The sequence below is a fragment of the Hypanus sabinus genome, chromosome 10 (genome assembly GCF_030144855.1).
Source record: "Hypanus sabinus isolate sHypSab1 chromosome 10, sHypSab1.hap1, whole genome shotgun sequence".
Lineage (NCBI taxonomy): Eukaryota > Metazoa > Chordata > Chondrichthyes > Myliobatiformes > Dasyatidae > Hypanus > Hypanus sabinus.
This window is the reverse complement of record NC_082715.1, coordinates 118,928,577-118,950,999: the sequence shown is the minus strand read 5'-3', so window position 1 is coordinate 118,950,999 and position 22,423 is coordinate 118,928,577. Positions and strand designations below refer to the sequence as shown.

The window sequence follows — 22,423 nt, the reverse complement described above, 5'->3', positions numbered from 1 at the left end:
CTGCTAATATAACGTGAACATTCCAGCAAGTGAAATGATCGGACTATTATAAGGAATGGCAATAAATAAATGTACTGTATTTTATATTTGCAATTATTATTAATAAGGTATATGTGGGAGTAGAAGATTAAGAGGCAAAGTAAATGCTGTATCAGGGATGAAATTTTGAGTCAATAATTTATTTGGCTGGCAGATTCCCTGTTTGTTTCTATAATTCATTATATTGGATGATTTCTTTTTAGTGCATTCTGAATGATGGAAGTGCTTATAGAACATTGAAAAGTACAGCACAGGAACAGGCCCTTTAGCCCTCAAATGTCTGTGCCAACCATGATGTCAATTTAAGCTGCATATTGGCCTGCACCTGGTCCCTATCCCTGATTCCCCTACATGTTCATGTATCTGCCTCTTAAGTGTTGCTATGCTATATTCTTCCACTGCTGCCCCAGAGGCATATTCCCACTCTCTGTGTATACAACAGCCAAGCGGGGAAAAAGTCTCCGACTGTCTCCCCTTTGTCGCATTTAAGTCGTACCTACATTTAACACGTCTCCCCTCAGACTGCGACACTCCGTGGAAAATAATCCAAGTTTGTTCAGCATCTCCTTCGGTTAATATTCTGAAAGAACTGAAAACACTCAATGGTATGTACTATATTTTGCCAGCCGATTTTCTCCCCCTCTGCCACACCTATTTTATCATATGTCTGTTATCGTGGAATGCTAGAACTGTAACAGCATGTTCAACAGGCTCCTTGCTGCACACTCCCAACAGTTCCAATGGCTGACTCTTTCCTATGACCCTCTTCCCTCAAGTGGTGCTCTAATTCCCTTTGGTGGGCTCTGTATGACTCCATTACAGTTCCCTTGTAGTGAGTGAGTGGAAGATTATTACCATATTCAGCATAAAACTGATTTTACTGGATACTTGCACTTTTATTTGAGTCCTGTAGCGATATACTACATACAGAGCTAGAGACGACACGCAGTCGGTAAGTCGTTTCGAGACTAGTTTATTCAAACTTCGCGGCGCTGGCATTTTATCCCTAATGCCCGCCCTCTCCGAGCGGAAATGACATCAGAGGTGCATTACCAAAGTCTCCCCCCCCCCCCCCCCCCGCGCTGGCTATTTGTGAGCCGGTTCGCCTGAGCAGAAAGTGGGTCACCACATAAACCCCCCACCTCCAGAACCGGCAATACACCCCCCAATGTCCACAGTCTGGATCAGCCTCTGTTTGGGAGGTCTGCCTCTGCGCCGCGGTGCCTGAACCTCGACTGGCTGCGCCATCCACATGGGCTGGAACTATTCCTGTGGCCAGTGAGGAATCAAAAATCTTCTCCGAAGCCGCAACAGGCTCTTCCCTTGCTCCTCGCAGAAACAGGCCATATCACATCTGGCCTCTATCCTAATTTTATTCAAAAGTTCAAGCACATCCTCCTTAACCTCAACATGTTCCAGCATATTAACCTGAGCTCACATTCATCAAAGTCCCCCTCACAGGTGAATACTGAAGCAAAGTATTCATTAAGGACCTCCCCTACTTTTTCCAACTCCAGACACATGTTTCCTCTTCTATCCCACATTCAGACCTACCTTCACTCTAGTAGTCCTCCTGTTTCTTACATACGTGTAGAACGCCTTAGTGTTTTCCTTAATCCTACCCGTCAGGCCTTCTCGTGTCCCTTTCTAGCTCTCTTAAGTCTCTCCATAAGCTCCTTCCTGGCCATCTTATATCTCTCAACAGCCCCGTATGATCCTTGCTTCCTTCATCCTCTTCACTTCTCTTGTCAACCATTGTTTCTCCACCATACGTTCCTTTTCCTCCCTCAAAGGGATAAACCTGTCCAGTACCCCTTGTTAGTGCACCCTGAACAACTTCCACATTTCCATAGTCTGTTTCCCTGAGAACATCTGTTCCAAATTTACACTCCCGAGTTCATGCCTATTAGCATCAGAATGAACCCTCCCCCAATTACTTTCCCATACCAGCTGTCCAAGGCTAAGCTAGAGGTCAGGCAGTTGTGGCCATTGCCTCCAAAGTACTCACCCACCAAGAGATTTGTTGCCTGATCCACTATGACGTTTCTTCTGGCTGGTCTGTCTACATACTGTATCAGGAATCCTTCCTGACCACACCCAACAAATCTCTTGCACTAAAGATGTGTCAATCAATACTAGGGAAGTTGAAGTCCCCCATGACAACAACCCTGTCCATTTTGCGGCTTTCTGATCTGCTCCTTGCTCTGTTGCTACTGAGGAGAGGGAGCGATCTATAAAATATTCCCAACAGACTGGTTGCTCCCTTTCTGATCCAGTCTTCCACCCACATTGACTTGTTTCCTGCACCCCTTCCCACTCAGCCAAGCCCTGATCCCATTGGTCTTTTTTTCCAGTGTCTGGGGCCTGTTCTGGCATTCCGTTTATGTTCACTGGAGCTCTGGTTCCTGCACTCTCTCTCAACTCCAGATTCTCAGACTCTAACTTACCCGACTCACTGGAAAATTCATTATCACGCTTATTTGTTATCATGGGATCTAACATTTTAAAAAATTGGAAGTATTGAAATTCTAAACACAAGAAAGTCTGCAGGTGCTGGAAATCCAAAGCAATGCACACAAAATGCTGGAGGAACTCGGCAGGTCAGGCAGCATCTATGGAAATGAATAAACAGTTGACGTTTTGGGCTGAGACCCTTCATCAGGACCATTGGAATACTAGTAGCAATGCATCCAATAATCCAGAAAATCTTCACCAAAACTACATTATCACAGTTAATGTTTCTAGTGACTGCTTCCCTGAGTGGCTCCATTAATATGGATGTGAACCAAGTCACCATTTTATAGCTATATCATCATTTCCACCCCCTCATTCCACAAAGCTCTTAGAATGTTTTCTGCCCATGCTCTTGATATTTTAATTTTCTTTAGACATGAACCAATTGGTTTACAAAGATTCAATGTGAATGACCTGACACTGACAACAATGAAATCCAACTTGATCTCTCAGTTAGGCAGCAACTTTGCAGGGAGGACCAGCTTAGCACAGAGGGATTTGCGCTTGGACTGTGTGTGTGTGTGTGTGTGTGTGTGTGTGTGTGTGTGTGTGTGTGTGTGTGTGTGTGTGTGTGTGTGTGTGTGTGTGTGTGTGTGTGTGTGTGTGTGTGTGTGTGTGTGTGTGTGTGTGTGTGTGTGTGTGTGTTCAGTCCGTTATTGGATTTCCACATTTGGTCTATCCACAGGCACTGCCTGACCCCCGAGTCTTTCCAGCGGTTTTGATTTCGAACCTGTTGCCTGTGTGGAGTTTGCGTGTTTGCATCCTTCTGAATGCTCTGAGTTCCATGCCCCAAAGACGAATAGTTTAGCGGCCACCGTGAATTGTTGCTCGTGTGTAGGCGAGTGGGAGGAGTCAGATGAAATTGATGAAAATGTGCAGAGAATAAAGTGGGATTAGGTTGGGATTAGTAAATGGGTAGGTGGTTGTTAGCATGGTCTCAGTGGGGACAGGTGAAAGACCGATTTGCATGCCAGTGACACTATGCCAATTAAAATACTCAATCTTCAGTCCTCCTGTCCCTGCAAGCAGAAATAGGTTCAAGTGGCAAATAGTCTTCTGAAATCTCAGTTGTCAATTTGATTTGTGAGGGTCTCACTTGGGATCTCTGAACTATCTCACTTTAAGATTCCAATGTCATTGCTACTCCTTGGGATTGAAATTCACCCAATGTCACAAGTGATAAATGCATGCACAGTTACCTTGAGCAGTTGAACTCCAATTCTGTTTCCTCTGTGTGAATGTCTAGGCACTAAATAAAAACCAACTAAGCATAAGCAACAAGTTAGATATGGATTAAAACTCTCAGTCTCTCAATTGGGACCTGCCAAACCACTAATATTACTCACTGCCATCTTCTTCTGAGCAGAACTGTTCTATGTTTTAAGTACAGTCACTTTAGTCACTCTCCATGTTATGATCCCTGCCAACAGTATTTCCAATTCAGGAAAGCTAAATATACATACAGATCTTAGATCTTGGAATTAATTGAGACAGATCTGTATGACAGATTGAAAATATGCCAGGCTGCAGGAACTGTCAGACCACAGAATGCGAGACTAGAGAGTTTCAATCTGAGTTTCCTGAAATGAAAGCTTTTGTCAATTGGTTACCTGGGGTGCTCACCTTTCAAACCACAGATCAACTGTGTGGACATCACAAGGTTTCTGGGATTTAATCCGGTATATTACTCCACATGTGGCTCTTCTGCTTTCTTTGCTCCAAGGAAAATTGTTGAGTATTTAATATGTCAATAATATTTGAGAAATCTTGTATCCTCATTGGCTGATTAAGCATTCTTGTTTGTTTAAATAATTCATTATGGGTTATATGTGTTAATACGTGAACTGCATACGTTATCATATTACCATGTGATACACGCATGCCTCACTTAAAGTAAATTCCAAGTTAGACCCGCATTTTGGACTGCCATGTCTTCCTTTGAATTAGTTTACTGTTTTGTAGTTGAAAAACATAACAAAAATGAATCCAACCTATTCATTCATAATTGAAATTCTTCAACTTAGACTTCCTCTGTACCTTCTCCAGTGTGATCATATCTTTCTTATAGTGTGGCAGCTACAATTGTGCACAGAACTCCATGATAAGGAATGTTTTTATAAATTTGTATCATAACCTCCCTGGTCTTATGTTCTATGCAAGTAATATTTTTGACTTCATCATGACCTATGCTGCTGTTCATGAATATAATTTGTTTCCCACAGGATGATTAGCAACGTTTTTCAGTAACACTCAGGTTTCTGAAGGCTTTAGAAATGTTTCATTATCCCTTTTTCTCTGATGTATTTAAGATTATTATAGATGCCTGGGAGAAAGGTGTAAACCCAACAGGAAACTCCACGAATCCAAGCAACTGGGACTTCAGTAGCTCATTTTTCTTTGCAGGAACTGTAGTGACTACAATAGGTAAGGAGTTCTATTTTAAGGACATCTGTTTAAATTGGCATCTGCTTTTTTGAAACAACTTTCCTTTCTGAGGCGGGAATTTTTACTTCTGTAAAGTGTCAAGTTAAGTCTCAATGCAATTGAGAAATTTTAGGTATCTTGTGCACTTAATTTGTTGACTGTTACAGAACACAACAGCACAGAAACAGGCCTTCAGCCCATCTAATCCATGCCAAATTATGAGTCTGCCTAGTCCTATCGACCAGCTCGCGAATCATAGCCCTCTATAAACTCTCATCCATGCTCCTATCTAAATTTGTCTTAAATGTTGAAATCGACTTACGTCCACCACTTCTGCTGGCAGCTCGTTCTACACTCTCATCGCCCTCTGACTGAAAAAGTTTCCCATCATGTTTCTCTTAAACATTTCACTTTTCACCTTTATCCACGACAATGTACTTCTAGTCTCACCCAATCTCAGTGGAAGAAGTCTGCTATCTATAGCCCTCATAATTTTGTATATCTCTATCAAATCCCTGCTCATTTTCCTGTGCTCCAGCAAAAAAAACGTCCTAATCTATTCAAACTTTTCTTATAACTCAAGCTCTCAAGTCCTGGCAATGTCCTTATATTTTTTCTGCACTCTTTCAAAGTTATTGATTGTTCATTTACATGACTGAAAAATCACACATTGAAACTTCCTTCTGGTGATTGAAGCTGTGATTGAAGATGATGAGAAATGCCTTGTAAATTCCCTTGCAATTCTTGGGGGTAACCCCCATCGCTTTTCACAAGCTAATGTATAGAACATTTGAGAATTGATTCATAGAAGTAACAGTGTTTATAATGCATATGGCATACATGCCTTCATCAATTGGGCATTGAGTATAAATCTTGGGAAACCATATTTCAGCTGATTAAGCCACATTTGGAGCACCACCTTACAGGAAGGATGTGGCAGTTTTAAAGAGAGTGCAGAAGAGATTCACCAGAATGTTGTCTGGACTAGAGAATTAGCTATAAGGAGAAGTTGGACAAACTTGTATTGTTTTCACTGAAGATTTGGGGGCTGAAGAGAGATCTACTAGAATTACATAAAATTATGTGAGGTATAGGAAAGGCAGACAGTCAGTATATTTTTCCCAGGATAGAAGCTCAAAGATGAGAGGAGAAAGATTCAGAGGAATGTGTGAGGCAAGTTTCTCTGCACAGGCAACTTGAATTACCTGGAGCAGGCTACCAGGGGAGGGGATGGAAACAGATAAGATACCACAATTTAAGTGGAATTTAGCCAGGCACAAGAAGAGGCAGAGAATGAAGGAAGGTGCACTACGTACAGGCAGGTGGGCTTAGTTTAATCTGGTATCATGGTTGGTACAGACATCATGAACTGAAGGGCCCGTTCCTGTGCTGTACTGTCCATATTCTGTGGCTAAAATCTTTGTCAAAGACGTAGGTTTTAAGGAGACTAATACTTGCTTATTTGTTACATGATAGAAAGCAAACATTAGCCCTTTGGGCCCTGCCAACTCAGCTTCAGCTCTTAAGGTTTTTAATTCTAGAATTCCCACCCTCAGCTCTTCTGTATTTAATTTCCTTTCTGATGTTGCTGGGAAGGCCGGCATTGACTGCCCAAGTGAAGGATATGCTGATGCCCTCCCTTAACTGCTGAAATCCTGGTCACTTCCTGACAGTGAACATGAGGGTGGTTGCACCTGGCTCACAGCTCTGGTGACACAGGTTCGATCCTGACACCGTATGTGAGGATCTTGCACATACTCTCCGTGACCACTTGGGTTTCCTTCAACATCCCAAAGGAGTGTGCATTAGTTGCACAGCTTGGTGTGTGTAACTGTGAAAAGGGAGTTGACGGGAGAGGTAGAATTACAGGTATACATGGAAATACGAAGAAGGGACTTCAAGGAAATTGGCATGGACCCAATGAGCCAAATAGCCTTGTTCTGGATTGTTACAAGTAAGTAAAATCAGTAACAAAAACCAGATTCTGAACTAAAGTAGCTATGTATACAATGTGGCCTCAAGAGCAGGTCAGAGACTAGGAATCCTACAGTACGTATCTCACCTCCTCACTCCCCAAAGTCTGTCCACCATCCACAGGGCTCAGTGTCAGAATCTCCACGGACTTGGGTGGGTGCAGCTTCAAAACCTCTCAAGGTACTTAACATGGTACAGGACATAGGAACCCCATCTACAGCCACTCACTAACCTCACCAACACACAGCAGCAGCATTTCTGCTGAATCCACTGCAGAAAATCACCAAGATTCCTTTGTCAGCTACCAACATTTAGATCAGGGTTTCCCAACCAGGGGTCCATGGACCCCTTGGTTAATGGTAGGGGTCCATGGCATAAAAAGGTTGGGAACCCTGATCTAGAAGGACATAGGGACACCACCACCTGGAAGTACCCTCCAAGCCAAATATCATTTTGACTTGTATCATTATTCCTTCATCACTGTTGGGTCAAAATACTGGGGCTCCCTCCCTAGCAGCATTGTAGACATTCTCACAACTTCAAGGATGGCAGCTCACTACCATCTACTGAAGGGCAATCAAGGATGGACAATAAACATTGGCTCAGCCTGTGAAACCCACATCTCTTGAACGAATATACTTCTATAGAAAAGGAACAACCTCCTTAAAATCTTTGTTTATGGCCAAGATCTTAGTCAGTTGCCCACATATTGTCTCTGGAAACAATTGTCAACTTTTCATTTGTTAATTCTCCTGTTAAGTATTTAGGTATATATGTTTGTCATGTGAGAGGCATTAACTAAATGGAAGTTACTTTTATGATGTTTGTAGTCCTGATTATATAAAACAAGGCATTGTCCTCTAGAGCTGCTTCCCAGGTCTTGCTGCTATTTCAGTACACGTGGAACAACAAAGAGAACAAGGCTCAGTTTTTCTCTTTCCTCTAGGCTTTGGAAACCTCTCTCCCAGCACTGTAGGAGGGCAGGTTTTCTGTGTATTTTTTGCATTATTTGGAATCCCTTTGAATCTAACTTTCTTGAACCACCTTGGAAGAAGTATGAATGGATATATGAAGAGGCTGGAGAAAAATGCTGAGAAATCAAGCAATCCCAGGGTAAGCATCACATCCAGTGGCTGCCTCCCAGGTGGGAGAGGTCTTGCCAAAAATATAACTTTCTAGCAGAACTTGCAGCAGACATTCTTAACCCCGCCAGCATAGACTAGCGCACCGTCCATTAAAATATCGAAGATGCAATCTAGATTATAAAAGAGATCAAAACCAGAGTCATAGAGTTATAGGGAAACCCAAAGACACACATTCAACATTTTAGGAACAGATCCTTCCCCTCTACCATCAGGTTTCTGAATGGACCATGAACTCAAGAACACTACTAAACACTGTTTTGCTCTCTTCATGCAATACTTATATTTTTCCTATTTTGTACTGTAATGTATAGGAATATTTATCATGTATTGCACTGTAGTGCTGCCACAAAACAATAAATTTCACGACACATGTCAGTGATAATAAATCTGATTCTGACCACATACAGCACAGGCAAAGGACCTTTGGCCACATTGTCTAACCTAGCTGATCCCATTTGCCTGTGCTTTCTCATATTAGAGAAATACCAGGGTTTCCCAAACTTTTTATGACACGGATACCTATCATTAACTGAGAGCTGAGTAGTTGCCAAGTTGGGAACCCCTGCTCTAAACTTTCCTTATCCATGTACGTGTCTAAATAGGTTTTTTTAAAACTTTAATTACAACCACTTCCTCTGACAAGTTGTTCCGTATACCCACCAACCTCTGTGTGTAAACCTGCTCCTCAGGTCCCCCTTCAAACCTTTCACTTCTCACTTCAAACCTATGCCCTCTAGTTTTAGGCTGTCTTCCCCAGAGGAAATAATTTGTGTCCATTCACCTTATCTATGTCTCTCACGATTTTATTTCCACTATAATGTCAACCCACACCCTCTTACATCTCAGGGGAAAAGTCCCAGACCATTCAGCCTCTCCTTACAGCTCAAGCCCTTCGTTCCTGGCAACATCCTTGGTGAATTTTGTTAACTAAGTGTATTATGGGATCTGGAGCAAAATGCATAGGCAAATTGAGATCTAACAGATCTGAACGGTTAAAGAAAAAGACCAGTGCTTTCACAGTGGGGCAAATATTTTAAGGAGAATGTGTCTCTAATTTAATGTCATTTTCTGTCCCTCTGTAGCAAGCGATGAAGATTTTCACAATAGTGCTCTTCTTCATTACTGGCACAGTTCTCTTCCTGGTTTTTCCACCATTGATCTTCAGTTACGTGGAAGGTTGGACTTTTGGCGAGAGCTTTTACTTTGCCTTCATCACTCTCAGCACCATTGGATTTGGAGATTATGTCATAGGTATGACCAGATGCACAATAAACCAGTGATGCCTGAGGGTTACCAAACAATACAACCTGCAAACAATGCCACACATGGTAGCAAGGACATCATTAGAGTGACACAAGAGACTGGAATCTCGAGCAACCACACAATCTGCTGGAAGAACTCAGCTGGTTGAGTAAGGAATTGACAGTGTATCTGTTCAACCCCTGCATCTGAACACATCAGAACCTGATGCAGAGTTTCCACACAAGACATCTGCAATTGCTTTCCTCCCATAGATGCTACTTGACCTGCTGAGTTCTTCCAGCAGGTTCTGTGTTGGTCAATCATTACGTTGGTCTTTGGTAAGGTTATTGTGCAACCTGTGGGAAGTGAGTGCTTAGGAATTTTGTAAACATTTTGGAATAGGTAAAACTCCAATAATCTGCTACCTGACCATTCTAAAATCCTCCCAGTTCAGCATCTGGCTCAGCAGGTAATGTTTTCTATGCTCCTTTGCATTCACTGGAACCCTTGTTCCTGCAGTCTCTTCCAATCACTAGGGTCCCAGACTCACACACCCTTTTATTTCCAATACAACTTATCCCCAATGCTACCTTAGCCTCACTCCATCAAAGATATTCCATTTGTCCTACCCATCCCCCTGTTATGCTTTCTGCAGCTTAATACAAATTAATTTTCTTTCCTCCCTACTGTTGACAAAGGGTCCTTGATCTGAAAAGTTAGCCCTGTTTCTCTCTGTCTTGCTGAGTATTTCCAGCAGATTTTAACTAAGAAATTAGATGTATTTCCACATATTTTTCATATGGCTTTTCCTGGGATAGACTATCCAAGTGAAAATGTGAGCCTTGGGAACCTGGTTGTGCATTTCATTAAGATTGGTACAGCCAATGTTTGTCAAGTATCTGTCATGCACTTAATGATGTTACATTCTGTCCTGTCCATATTCCCTCCACTGTTGGCAGTTGCTGGAAGTTAGTTTGAGGTGACCTCCAGCCCTTGCTGATCACCCAAAGAGAGAACCTAGTGTATATCAAACACCTAGGTTCTACACACAATAATCAAGACTACAGGATCTGTGTTAGTGGTGATCTCTTTGCTGTTCTGTACAAATTGGTGCTACGCTCACCAACTTCATAATCAACCCTCGCACACCAGTACCTTAGGACCTCTCACACTGAAAAGATTGTTGCAAAGATCAAAGTTCAAATTAAATTCATTATCTAAATACGTACATGTCGTCATATATAATCCTCAGATTTGTTTTCTTGCGGGCAATCACAGTAAATGCAAGAAACACGATAGAATCAATGAAAGACCACACCCAACAGGACAAGCAACAACCAATGTGCAAAAAGAAAAGCAACAAACTGTGCAAATACAAAATAACTAAGAAAAAGAAGAAATAATAATAATTAGTAAATGAGAAATAACTATCAGGAACATGAGACGAAAAGTCCTTGAAAGTGGGCTGAGTCCAGAGGGGACGGATCAGTGATGGATCCACTTCTTTTTGTAGGATTTTCCATACAAGGGGTTTAGTGTTCCCATGCCAGGCTGTGTTGCAACCAGTCAATATACTGTCCATCACATGTCTATATAAGTTTGTCAAAGTTTTAGATGACATGCCATATCTTCAAAAACTTTTAGAAAGTAGAAGTGCTGTTGTGTTTTCTTCCCAATGGCTCTTATGTACAGAACAGATCCTCAGTAATGTTAACACCTAGGAATTTAAAGTTGCTGACCCTCATCTCCTCTGAATCCCTGATGAGGACTAGCTGATGGACCTCCTGTTTCCTCTTCCTGAGTCAATAATCATTTCCTTGGTCTAGCTGACATTGTGAGAAGTTGTTGCTGTGACACCACTTAGCCAGATATTTAATCTCCCTCTTGTGCTGATGGAGACTGTGTAGAAGATATTGTTTCCAATTCGAACTGACTGGGGTATTGAGTGGTTAAGGATATCAGTGAAAGCTCTACCCAGTTGATCAGTACAGGTCTTTAGTACTCAACTATGTACCCCATCCAGTCTGGATACTTTTCATGGGTTCACCTTCCTGAATGATACTGCACAAAGATATGACAAGGATATTGTCATATGCACAAGTACATGCATGCAGAGTTGTGATGAAAAACTTCCTTGCAGTAGCATCACAGGCTCACAAGATCATATAAACAGCATTCATTAAATGAACATAAACACTATATTTATAAGAAAGAACTCAATGAAAGCAAAAAATAAGTCAATTTTAGTGCAAAATGATCCAAGTGGTCATGATGTTGCTGAACTGTAGTGATTATAGGATGTTGCTGGTTGGTTCAAGAATCGGACAGTTGAAGGGAAGTAGCTGTTCTTGAACCTACCTCCTACCTGATGATAGCTGTGAAAAGATGGCACGATCCAGATGGTGGGCATCTTTGATGATGTATATTGCCTTCTTGGGGTCATGCCTCTGGTGGATACTACTGATGGTGGGGAGGGATGTGCCCATGATGTATTGAGCTGAGTTCACTACCCTCTGCGACTTTTTATGTTCCTGCACCATTCGAATTTCTGCATCAGACCATGACATAACTAGTCAGGGTATTTTCAACAGTATATCCGTAGAAGTTTGTCAGAGTGTTCAGTAATAAACTGAACTGCCTTTACCTCCTAAGAAAGTAAAGACCTTGTCCCGCTTTACTTATGATTCCACCTAAGTGCTGGACCCAGGACAGGTCATCTGATAAGTTAATGCCCGGGAATTTCACATTGCTGGCTCTCTCCACCGCTACATGTTCACCTTGTTTTCTGAAGTCAATGATCAGCTCGCCAGCTTTGCCGATGTTGAATAGGAGGCTGTTCTTGCAGGTTCACTCTCGGTTCACTCAATAGCCTTTCTGTGACCACCCAGGCCTCCTCTGAGAGCTCCAATTTCCTTCCATATCCCGAGGCCATGCAAATTGGTGGGTTAATTGGCTACTGTAACTTGACCTAGTGTTGTAGAATCTGAGGGAGACAATGCGAATGTGGGAAGAATAAATAATGGAAATAATATAGATTAGTGCAAATGAGTAGTTCATGGAGCTTAGTGGGCCCAAGGGCTTGTTTCTCCGCTGTATCTCTGTGTGAGACAGGAAGTAATCAGTAATTGAATTACACTGTACACCAATTTTTTTCAAAAGTATAGCTTCCTCAGAATTTTTTCTTTGTTTATGATGGATCGTTTGATGCTGACCGCAAATATAATTTCAGACTATTTGCACATTGTAGGAATTTGGAGAAACAGGAAATTAATTTTTATTGAATATAATGCATTTAATTGCATAATGGTGCTGATGCTTTGCAATAGTTTAACTAAGCTAAAAATGTTCTGTTGATGATTTTCATTTGTACTCAGTGTCTGAGGCTTCTTAAGAGTCCAACAATAATCAGCCAGCATGGATGGGTTGCTGTTGCCCTGATACCATTTCTCCATGATCACAATGTCCTTTCATTATGTTCATCACTGACAGCGCCAACATTTGCAGGGAAGAAGTCTAAATGGGAGTGTAGACAATGAATCTTTAGCGACGTGTTGCATTTCATGGTTTTGTATGCTTGAAGCATGTTGCCAACCAGCTGCACATAGTTTGGTGCTCTGTTTTTGCCAAGAAAATTTTCAACAACATCTCTGAATGCCTTCCAGGTGATTTTCTCCAGTCCCACGAGAAGTTCTTCAAATTGCCTGTCATTGATTACCTGTTTCTGGGCCAACTAAAATGCCTTCCTTAATCTTGGCATCAGTTATTCTGACTTGAATTATGAATTGAAATAACAAATACAGGTGATTTTTAAAAAAAGGTGGTGATAGGAAAATTTCATGGTGATTTTCATGATCAGCAGCCCAAAATCCATCAAAATCTTTCTTGTCCAGTGTTATTATTGTCACATATACTGAAACACAATATATGTCACTCAAATAGATCATTCTTTAAGTCCAGTTCTGTGCAAAAGTCTTGTGTACAAATGTATATAGATAGTGCACCTATTTTTGCACAGTACTATAATAATTTTATGTATTGCACTGTACTATTGCAATACTGTACTGTTGTTGCAAAAAAAATTCACGACATATGTGAGAGATGATAAACCTAATTCTGATATGGGTCGCTATTGTGAGTTGAGAGCGGGAAGGGGGCAGGGAGAGGGCAATCATGATTAGGAGAGGGGAGGGAGTGGGGAAGCACCAGAGAGACATCCTGTAATAATCAATAAACCAATTGTTTGGAATCAAACGACATTGCCTGGTGTCTCAGAGCTGGGTTTGTCTGTACCCGCACCACATACACTCCTTCCCTCCCACCTGTCCAACACCCCTCGTGCGGTGCCCCACCCTTGCCATTCTCAACATCCTTTGCTTCCGCCAGATTTACAAACCCGCTCTTTGCTTCACATTGACAAATACAGTACTATACAAAAGTCTGGGCACCCTAACTATATATGTATCTGTGGGCTACAATTGCCCACAGTAATGGGAAGATAGCAGCTTCCTGTGTTGTCCAGTCTTGCACTGTTTGTGGCATACCTATTGCAGTCTCATCTGAAACATTCATTACTTTAAACAACTCTATATTTCATGTACATTTGTCTGCCCCCCCCCCACTTCAGTGAGCTTGTGATGCCACTGGGCACTTCCTGTGGGGATCAAGGGCATTGGAAATATACAGTTCTCAGCTTCTGCAAAGAGAAAGGCCACACTCACTGATCAGGAACTGATTACCGAGGGCTTAAACCCCCATCCGAGAATCTGCTGCTCTTTAGAGTGACTTCCAATACAAATGCAGCATGGATTCAGGCCCATTAGCCCAACCAGTCCATGCCAATCTTGGTGCCTGCCGAGCTAGTCCCGATTCCCTGCATTTTGCCAATGTCCCTCCGACTGAACCCCTCAACGTATCTATCCAAGTGTTTCTTAAATGATACTATTGGTGCCTCAACCACTTCCTCTGCTAGCTCATTCCATATGCTCACCATCTTCTGCATGAAAACAACGCCACTCAGGTTCTTTTTAAATCCTTCCCCTCCCACACTAAAGCTATTCCTACACTCCCCTTATCTGGGGAAAAGACTGCTGTACATTACGCCTCTCCTATTTTGAAACACTTTTGTAAGGTTACCCCTGAAATCCTGACACTCCAAGGAATAAAGGCTTAGCCTAGCCAATTTCTCACTTCTACCTGTTCCTGCACCACTTCCTTTATTTAAGTTTCAGATCTACACTGCTTAGAGTTAATTTTTAACTCCTCCGCCTCCAACACCTTTTTCTGATGACTCTACTATTTCCGTTTCAGGCACAGATCCAGAGAAGCACTACATCACCATCTACAGGGGCCTGGCTGGAGTCTGGATCATCGTCGGGTTGGCCTGGCTGGCCCTGCTCTTTAATCTGGGTGGTGGTGTGATGGAGCGGCTGTTCCAGCTGAAGTGGCACAGAGAGAAATCAAAGCAGGAAGATAAGCGCAGTCCCAGTCATGAGGATTGCTACACCTAGTTGCATTGTGTTTAAACCTCTTAATCGACTACCTCGTTCTCTGTTTAGATTCCCCCTTTCATCTCCCCCCATAACCTGATTTGGTGCTCCTTTCTTCTTTTACTGCCAAAGCGTTTTTGTTGCGAGGGGCATTAGTACAATGAAATGGAAACTCCCCTGCATTTTAGGTGGATGATGCAGTGGCAAAGCTGTAGGTCTGCAGCCCCATTGTGTTAGAAGCCTGGGTTTGATCCTGACTTTGGATGCTGTCTGTGTGGAATTTGTATGTTTTCCCTGTGACTCTGCAGGCTTCCTCCGAGCACTCTGGTTTCCTCCCACATCCAAAAAAAGTGTGGATCAGTAGGTTATGAATGGTGAGTAGCAGAATCTGGTGGCGGGAGGGGGATAGACGGGAATGCGGAGAGAGTAGTTAGAGCAGAGTCAGTATGAAATGGGTGCCTTATGGTTGGTGTGGAACCCTTGGGCCACTTCGGTTCCATATTTCTTCATGACCTGACTTTTGTATGGTTTCTGATTGGTAAATTGATAAATTTATTTATTACTCTCACATGTACCAAGGTTCAGTACAAAACTTGTCTTGTATACCATCTATACATTCATACATCTATAACATTCATTGCAACAATGCATTGAGGTGACACATGGTAATCAGTAGCACGGAGCAGAGTGAAGTGTTAGTTACAGAGGAAACACAGTGCAGGTCGACAGTGAGGTGCAAGGTCACTATGAATAGACTGAAGTCAAGAGTCCTTCTTGACGTTTTTAGAGAACTGTTCGATAGCCTTATAACGACAGGGTAGAGGCTGTCCTTGAGCCTGGTTGTACATGCTTTCAGGTTTTTGCATCTTTTTCCTCAAGGGAGGGGGAGAAGTGAGGATGTCCAGGGTGGGTGGGGTCTTTGATTATGCCGGCTGGTTTACCGAGGCAGTGACAACTCTCTGCAGATACTGGGAGAGCAGCCGCCAGGCCAAGCTCTGATGTCTCTGGACGGGGTACTCTCTATGGTACATCAATAAAGATTGGTGAGGATTAAAGAGGTCAAGCCAAATTTCTTTAACTTCCTGAAGAAGCAGAGGTGCTGGTGAGCTTTCTTAACTGTGGCATCAACGTGCCTTAGCTAAGACAGGCTATTGGTAGTGTCCTGATTCTAATTCATAGTGGTTAAGAACCAAGGTGAAGAGGCATCTTTCCTGCCAGTGCTAACTATCCAGAGAGTGTTTTGTATCCATATTTGATAATAAACTCCAAATCAAATATGGCTATAGTTAGCACCAATGTCCAATGGGGTTGTTTTTATTGGCCAAAGCGCAGTAATGTTAAGGTAGTTTACATCCAGAAACAATAGTGTGGATAAATTAAACAAGGTAAGCAGTCAAAGTCTTTTTTCCCTAATGAAGGAATGTCCCATTCTAGATTACATGCATTTAAGATGAGATGGGGGAAGTTTAAAGGACATAGAAACATAGAAAACCTACAGCACAATACAGGCCCTTTGGCCCACAAATTTGTGCCGAACATGTCCCTGCCTTAGAAATTACTAGGCTTACCTATAGCCTTCTATTTTACTAAGCTCCATGTACCTATCCAAAAGTCTCTTAAAAGACCCTATCATATCCACCTCCACCACTGTTGCTGGCAGCCCATTCCACGCACTCACCACCCTCTGCATAAAAAACTATCCCTGACGTCTCCTCTGTACCTTCTCCCCAGCATCTTAAACCTGTGTCCTCTTGTGGCAACCATTTCACCCCTGGGAAAGAGTCTCTGACTATCCACACGATCAATGCCTCTCATCATCTTATACACCTCTATCAGGTCACTTCTCATCCTCCGTCACTCGAAGTAGAAAAGGCCGAGTTCACTCAACCTATTCTCATAAGGCATGCTCCCCAATCCAGGCAACATCCTTGTAAATCTCCTGTGCATCCTGTCTATAGCTTCCACATCCTTCCTGTAGTGAGGCGACCAGAACTGAGCACAGTACTCCAAGTGGGGTCTGACCAGGGTCCTATATAACTGCAACATTACCTCTCGGCTCCTAAATTCAATCCCATGATTGATGAAAGCCAATGCACCATATGCCTTTTTAACCACAGAGTAAAGTGTGCAGCTGCTTTGAGTGTCCTATGGACTCAGACCCCAAGATCTCTCTGATCCTCCACGTTGTCAAGAGTCTTACCATTAATACTATATTCTGCCATCATATTTGACCTACCAAAATGAACCTCTTCACACTCATCTGGGTTTAACTCCACCTGCCACCTCTCAGCCCAGTTTTGCATTCTATCAATGGACATGTGTGAAGCATTTTTTTATACAGAGTGATAGGTGTCTGAAATGGACCGTCAGGCGAGTTGGTAGATGTAGATGTGATACTTGCATTTCAGAGGCTGTTAGATTGACTCACAAGTGTACAGGGAATGGGGACACGGGGACTACATGCAGACAGAAATGATTCATTTTAATTTGCCATTGTGTTTGGCGCAGGCACAGTAAGCTGAAGAGTGGATTCCTGTGCTGTACTTTAAGATGTTAATCAGGCCAGTAGAACCTCACTCAATTTTTGGCATTGTGCTGTACAGCATTCAGAGAAAGGAGTCGGGCCTTAGAGGCTCAATCCCTAGTGAGAGACACACAGCGACAGAGACGGTTGCTACCACATTTGAGGAAGAGACTACAGGGCAGAATGAGGTAGCTCCTGCAATTACTCAGAGGAGCACCTAAGGCATTGGAGGCATTGGAAAAGGTACTGAAGAGGTTGCTGCCCAGATGAGAGGGTACGATTGATAAGGAAAGGTTGGACAAACTTGTATTTATTTCTCTGGAGTGTCAGAGGCTGAGGGGAGATCCAACAGAAGTTTATAAAATTATGTGAGAGATAAGGTAGACAGAGAGAATTCTTTTTCTGTCTCGTGGTAGAAATGTTAAATACCTGAGACGTGCATTCAAGGTAAGAGGAGGAAAGTTTAAAGGAGATGTGCGTGAAAAGCTTTTTATTTTCCACAGAGAGAAGTGGGAGTCTGGATCAGGCTGCCAGGTGTAGAAGCATTTACACGGGTGGTGATTTCGAGGGTTTTATATGGACACATCAATATTCAGGGAAGGATAGGGACAGTAGAGATTGGGTTTATCAAACAATCTGATGGAGGCACTCTGCAGGTTGAGCAGCATCTGCAGGTGAATAGCAACTGTCGACACTTCAGGTCAAAGCAGTGCATCAGGACTGGACTCTAGCATCTGGCAGTTTTAGTTTAATATGGCCCAACGTTTGGCACAGACATTGTGGGCTGATGTGTGTTACTGTTCTATGCTCCGAGTGGCGCTCCCCTGCGGAAATGTTCGGCAGAGGCCGGAGTTCTTCAAGCAAGGTTCTCCTTCATAAAATACAGAAATGTTACAGCATACCATTAAAGTAACTGGAGCAGGACTGCATTCATTCTGCTGAGTGAACGTCAGTCTGTACAGTTGGATCGTGACTGCATTCACATCAGCTGATTACTGTTGTGCAGCATTGGTTTGTATGTTTCTGCATGTCCATTCACTTGGTTAGCCTGCATTCCATTAATCTTGGATCTCTTGCCATTGGGCAATCGGACACAGTCCTCCCTCCGTCAAAATGTTATTGTCACTTGTGTGCTTGCTAAAAGAGCACACAAACTGGAAAACAAATTCTATGGAAATGAGTCAGCCTTGATCCTGAGGCACTGCCTAAGAAGGAAAAGTGGAGGTGGGGAGAGGGAGAGAAAAAGAGAAGGAGAGAGGGGAAGGAGGGAGAAGGATGTTAGAGGGAGAGGGAGAAGGAGAGAGAGAGGAAGAGAGGAGGAGTAGAGGGAAAGGGGTGAGAGAGAGAGAAGGCATGAGGACGGGCGTGGAGAGAGTGTGAAAGAGAGAGAGCTAGAGGAAGAGTAGAGAAAAAGGATGTAAAGGAGAGTGAAGGCATGAGAAAGGGGGGAGAGAGACTCTGGGAAAGAGATAGAGAGAGATGGAGAGAGGGAAAAAGAGCGAGAGGAGAGAGGAGGGGGAGAGAGAGAGATAGAGAGAGATTGATTGATTGATTGATTGATTGATTAGCAACCAGGATTCTTGATGAAAGACAAACAGTTTAACAGCTATCTGAACAAAAAAAAACAAATAGTTGTAGAAAAACACCATACATCAAAAGCCATAACATGTGAATTCCTTCGTACTGCCAAAACCACCTGTGCCCCAGGCACTCAAGGTTCTATCCCACTGTGAACTAGATGGTGCAGGACTGAGAGGTGGCTAGAAAAGTCTCAAACATCTCAAAAACTGACTCCCTGTTCTTCATGAGGCTCCATCCCACAATAAGCTATCTATTGAACATCAGCACAAGCCAAGTACAACAAGGGGTGAAAGGGTTGTCAACACTAGTTCAGAACTAGGTCCTTCAGTCCATCTAGTCTGTACCAAACCATTAATCCGGCTAGTTCTATCAATTTACACCCAGACCATCACCATCCTTACCACTCTCATCCATATACCTATCCAGATTTCTCTTAAATGCTGAAATCAACCCCACATCCACCACTTGTGCTAGCAGCTTGTCCACACTCCCACCACCTTCTGAGTGAAGAAGTTCCCCGTCATGTTCCCCTTAAACACTTCACCTTTCACCCTTAACCCATGACCTCTCTGTATTGGGCCCATGAGCTAGCCACTGGTTTTTCTCTCATCTATTGACTCTGTGTCCACCTCCCGAATAAATACAGATACATAAATAATCTGTTTAAAATCTCACCCATCACTTTCAGCTCCACACAAAGATTAACACTCTGATTTTCCATAGGATCGAATTTGTCCCTTGCTATCCTCTTGCTCTTAATAAATCTTTGAAAGCCCTTAGTGTATTCCTGCACCTTGTCTGCTAGAGGAACCTCTTCTAGCACTCCTGATTTCCTTCTTAAGTGTTGTCTTGCATTTCTTATACTCCTGAAGTACCTCCTTTGTTCTTAAATGGCCACACCTGCTATGCACCTCCTTAGTTTTCTTAACCTGGGCTTTAGTCTCAAAAACTAAGATTCCATAAATCTGTTATTCTTGCCATAAAGGAGCTCTTCAGTCTGTCCTGACTCAGCACTGCTGTGACATTTTCCCTGGCCAATAATGCCACACCACCCCCTTTAATCTCTCCCACTCTGTCACATTTCAAACAACGGAACCCCAGAACACTGAGCTGACAGTCCTACGCCTCCTACAACCAAGTCTCACTGATGGCTACAATGTCATAATTCCTCATGCACGTCCATGCTCTAAGCTCATCCACCTTTCCTACAATAGTCCTTACATTGAATCATACACAACGCAGAAAATAGTCGCATTGTGTTCAACCTTTCGATTCCTGACCTTGTATGTAGGCTTAGCAACAACCACACCACTATCTGTTCTGGCACTCAAGTTCCCATCCCCCTGCAACTCTGGTTTAAACTTCCCCCCCCCCCACCCCCCACCAACCCCTGTGCAGTACCAGCAAATCTTCCTGCTAGGATATTAGCCCCTCCAGTTCAGGTGTAAACTGACTCTTCTGTGTAAGTCCCACCTTCCCTGGAAGAGAGCCAATGAATTAGTATGCTCTGCATAGTACAACTGTAGATCTACTGCTGATCCCTCATTGAGGGCTGATGTGTGCTCCCTCGACTTCCCTTTCCAACAGTCCACGATCAGTTCCTTGGTCTTACTGACATTGAGTGCAAGATTGTTGGTGTGACACCACTCAACCTGCTGATCTACCTCACTCCTGCACACTTCCTCTTCATGATCAGAAATCCTGCCAACAACAGTTCTGTCTTCAGAAAATTTACAGATGGCATTTGAGTTGTGCCTAGCCACATGGTTGCGAGTGGAGAGAGAGTAGGGCAGTGGGCTCAGCACCCATCCCTGAGTTGTGACAGTGTTGACTATCTGTGAGGAGGAACTTTTGTTGATCTGTACCGACTGTGGTCTCCTGGTGCGGGAGCCAAGGATCCAGTTGCAGAAGGAAGAACAGAGGCATGGGATATGGAGCTTGTTGATTAGAACTGAGGTTATGATTGTGTTGAACACTGTGTGATCAATAAACAGCAGTCTAATGTAGGTATTGTAGTCCATCTGATCAAAGGCAGAATAGAGAGCCAGTGAGATTGCATCTGCTGAAGACCTATTGTAGTGACAGGCAAATTGCAGTGTGTCCAAGTCCTTGCTTAGGTTGCTTAGGAGTTGATTCTTGTCATGACCAACCCCTGAAAGCATTTCATCAGAGTAGATGTGAGTGAAACTGGGTGATTGTCATTGAGGCCACTCACCCTGCTCTTCTTGAGCACTGGTATGATCGTCGCCTCTTTGAAACAGATGGGAAACTCCTACTGCAGGGGTGAAAGATTGAAGATGTCCTCGAACACTCTCACCAGTTGGTTGGCGCTAATTTTCAATATTCTACCAGGGCCTAATTAGGACCTAATGCCATTGGAGGATTCTGACATTGTCCTCCAAGATAGAGATCACAGGGGTCATCAGATGCTGCAGGGATTTGTACAGGTGTAGTTTTATTCTCCCTTTCAAAGCATGCATAGAAGGCATTGAGCTCAACTGGGGGTGAAGCATCACAGCTATTCATGATTTTAGGTTTCGTCTTGAAAGACATGATTGCCAGTAAACCCAGCCAGAGCTGAATTTCATCTGGTTCCATCTTTAACTTCAATCAGAATTGTTTTCTTGCCTTTAAAATAGCCTTCCGCAGGTCTTACCTGGACTTGTATAGTCTCTCATGTTGCTAATAAATCTCTTCCTTCTCACCTTACACCTATGCCCTTTGGTACTTGATTCCTCAACACTGTGAAGAAGATTGTGTGCATTCATGCTATCTATGTCTCTCATGATTTTATATACCTCTATGAAATTATCCCTCAATCTCCTATACTCCATTGCAAAAGTCCGAAACTGCTCAACCTCTCTACGGAACTCAGTCGCCTGAGTCCTGGCAAAATTCTCAATAATCTCCGCTACATTCTTTCCATTTAATGCCATCATTTCCATCGAGAGCTGACCAAACCTGAAAATAATATTCTGAATGTAGCCTCAGCATGGTCTTGTGCAACTGCAAACTGTCATCCCAGCTTCTATAATCATTACCCTGGCTGATGAAGAGAAGTATGCCAACAGCCTTCTTCACCACCTTCTCTAGCTGTGACTCCACTTTTAGAAAGCTAGGTCCCTGCTGGAGAGCAGAGGAATTTCTTTTATTTTAGGTCTAAGTAACTGACCTCTTGAAACTCTTGCATCAAGACCTCTCATGCCAAGCAAAACACCATTCTTCCATCTACCTTGACAATCCATATCAAAATGTTGAGTAATAATGAGGTAGAGTCTGATGAAGGAAATGGACAGTCGGCATTTTGGCTCAAGACCGTTTAAAAGTACTTTTGTCATCTGATAGGCTGGCCTTAATCTTGGGGAGGGTCAGCAGTAGTTCTTAGACATCTGCTCTTCTCCCATTGACCCTGACCCCACCAACAATCAAGTCACTGTCTCCCATACATTGCAGATCTCATCACTTCTGGAGAGCTCCCCTTCACTGTCACTGAC

General features: G+C 43.0%; 1 protein-coding gene across 1 annotated transcript in view; it reads left to right on the top strand.

The window, feature by feature from the left end:
* kcnk17 (potassium channel, subfamily K, member 17) overlaps positions 1–14,845 on the top strand; it is a 41,549-nt gene extending 26,704 nt beyond the window's left edge. Inside the window, exons 2-5 of the mRNA XM_059983482.1 lie at positions 4,863–4,977; positions 7,898–8,064; positions 9,179–9,347; positions 14,646–14,845. Coding sequence (XP_059839465.1) covers positions 4,863–4,977; positions 7,898–8,064; positions 9,179–9,347; positions 14,646–14,845 — 651 coding nt within the window. The remainder of the gene's footprint in view (positions 1–4,862; positions 4,978–7,897; positions 8,065–9,178; positions 9,348–14,645) is intronic.
* Positions 14,846–22,423: the final 7,578 nt, after the last annotated feature.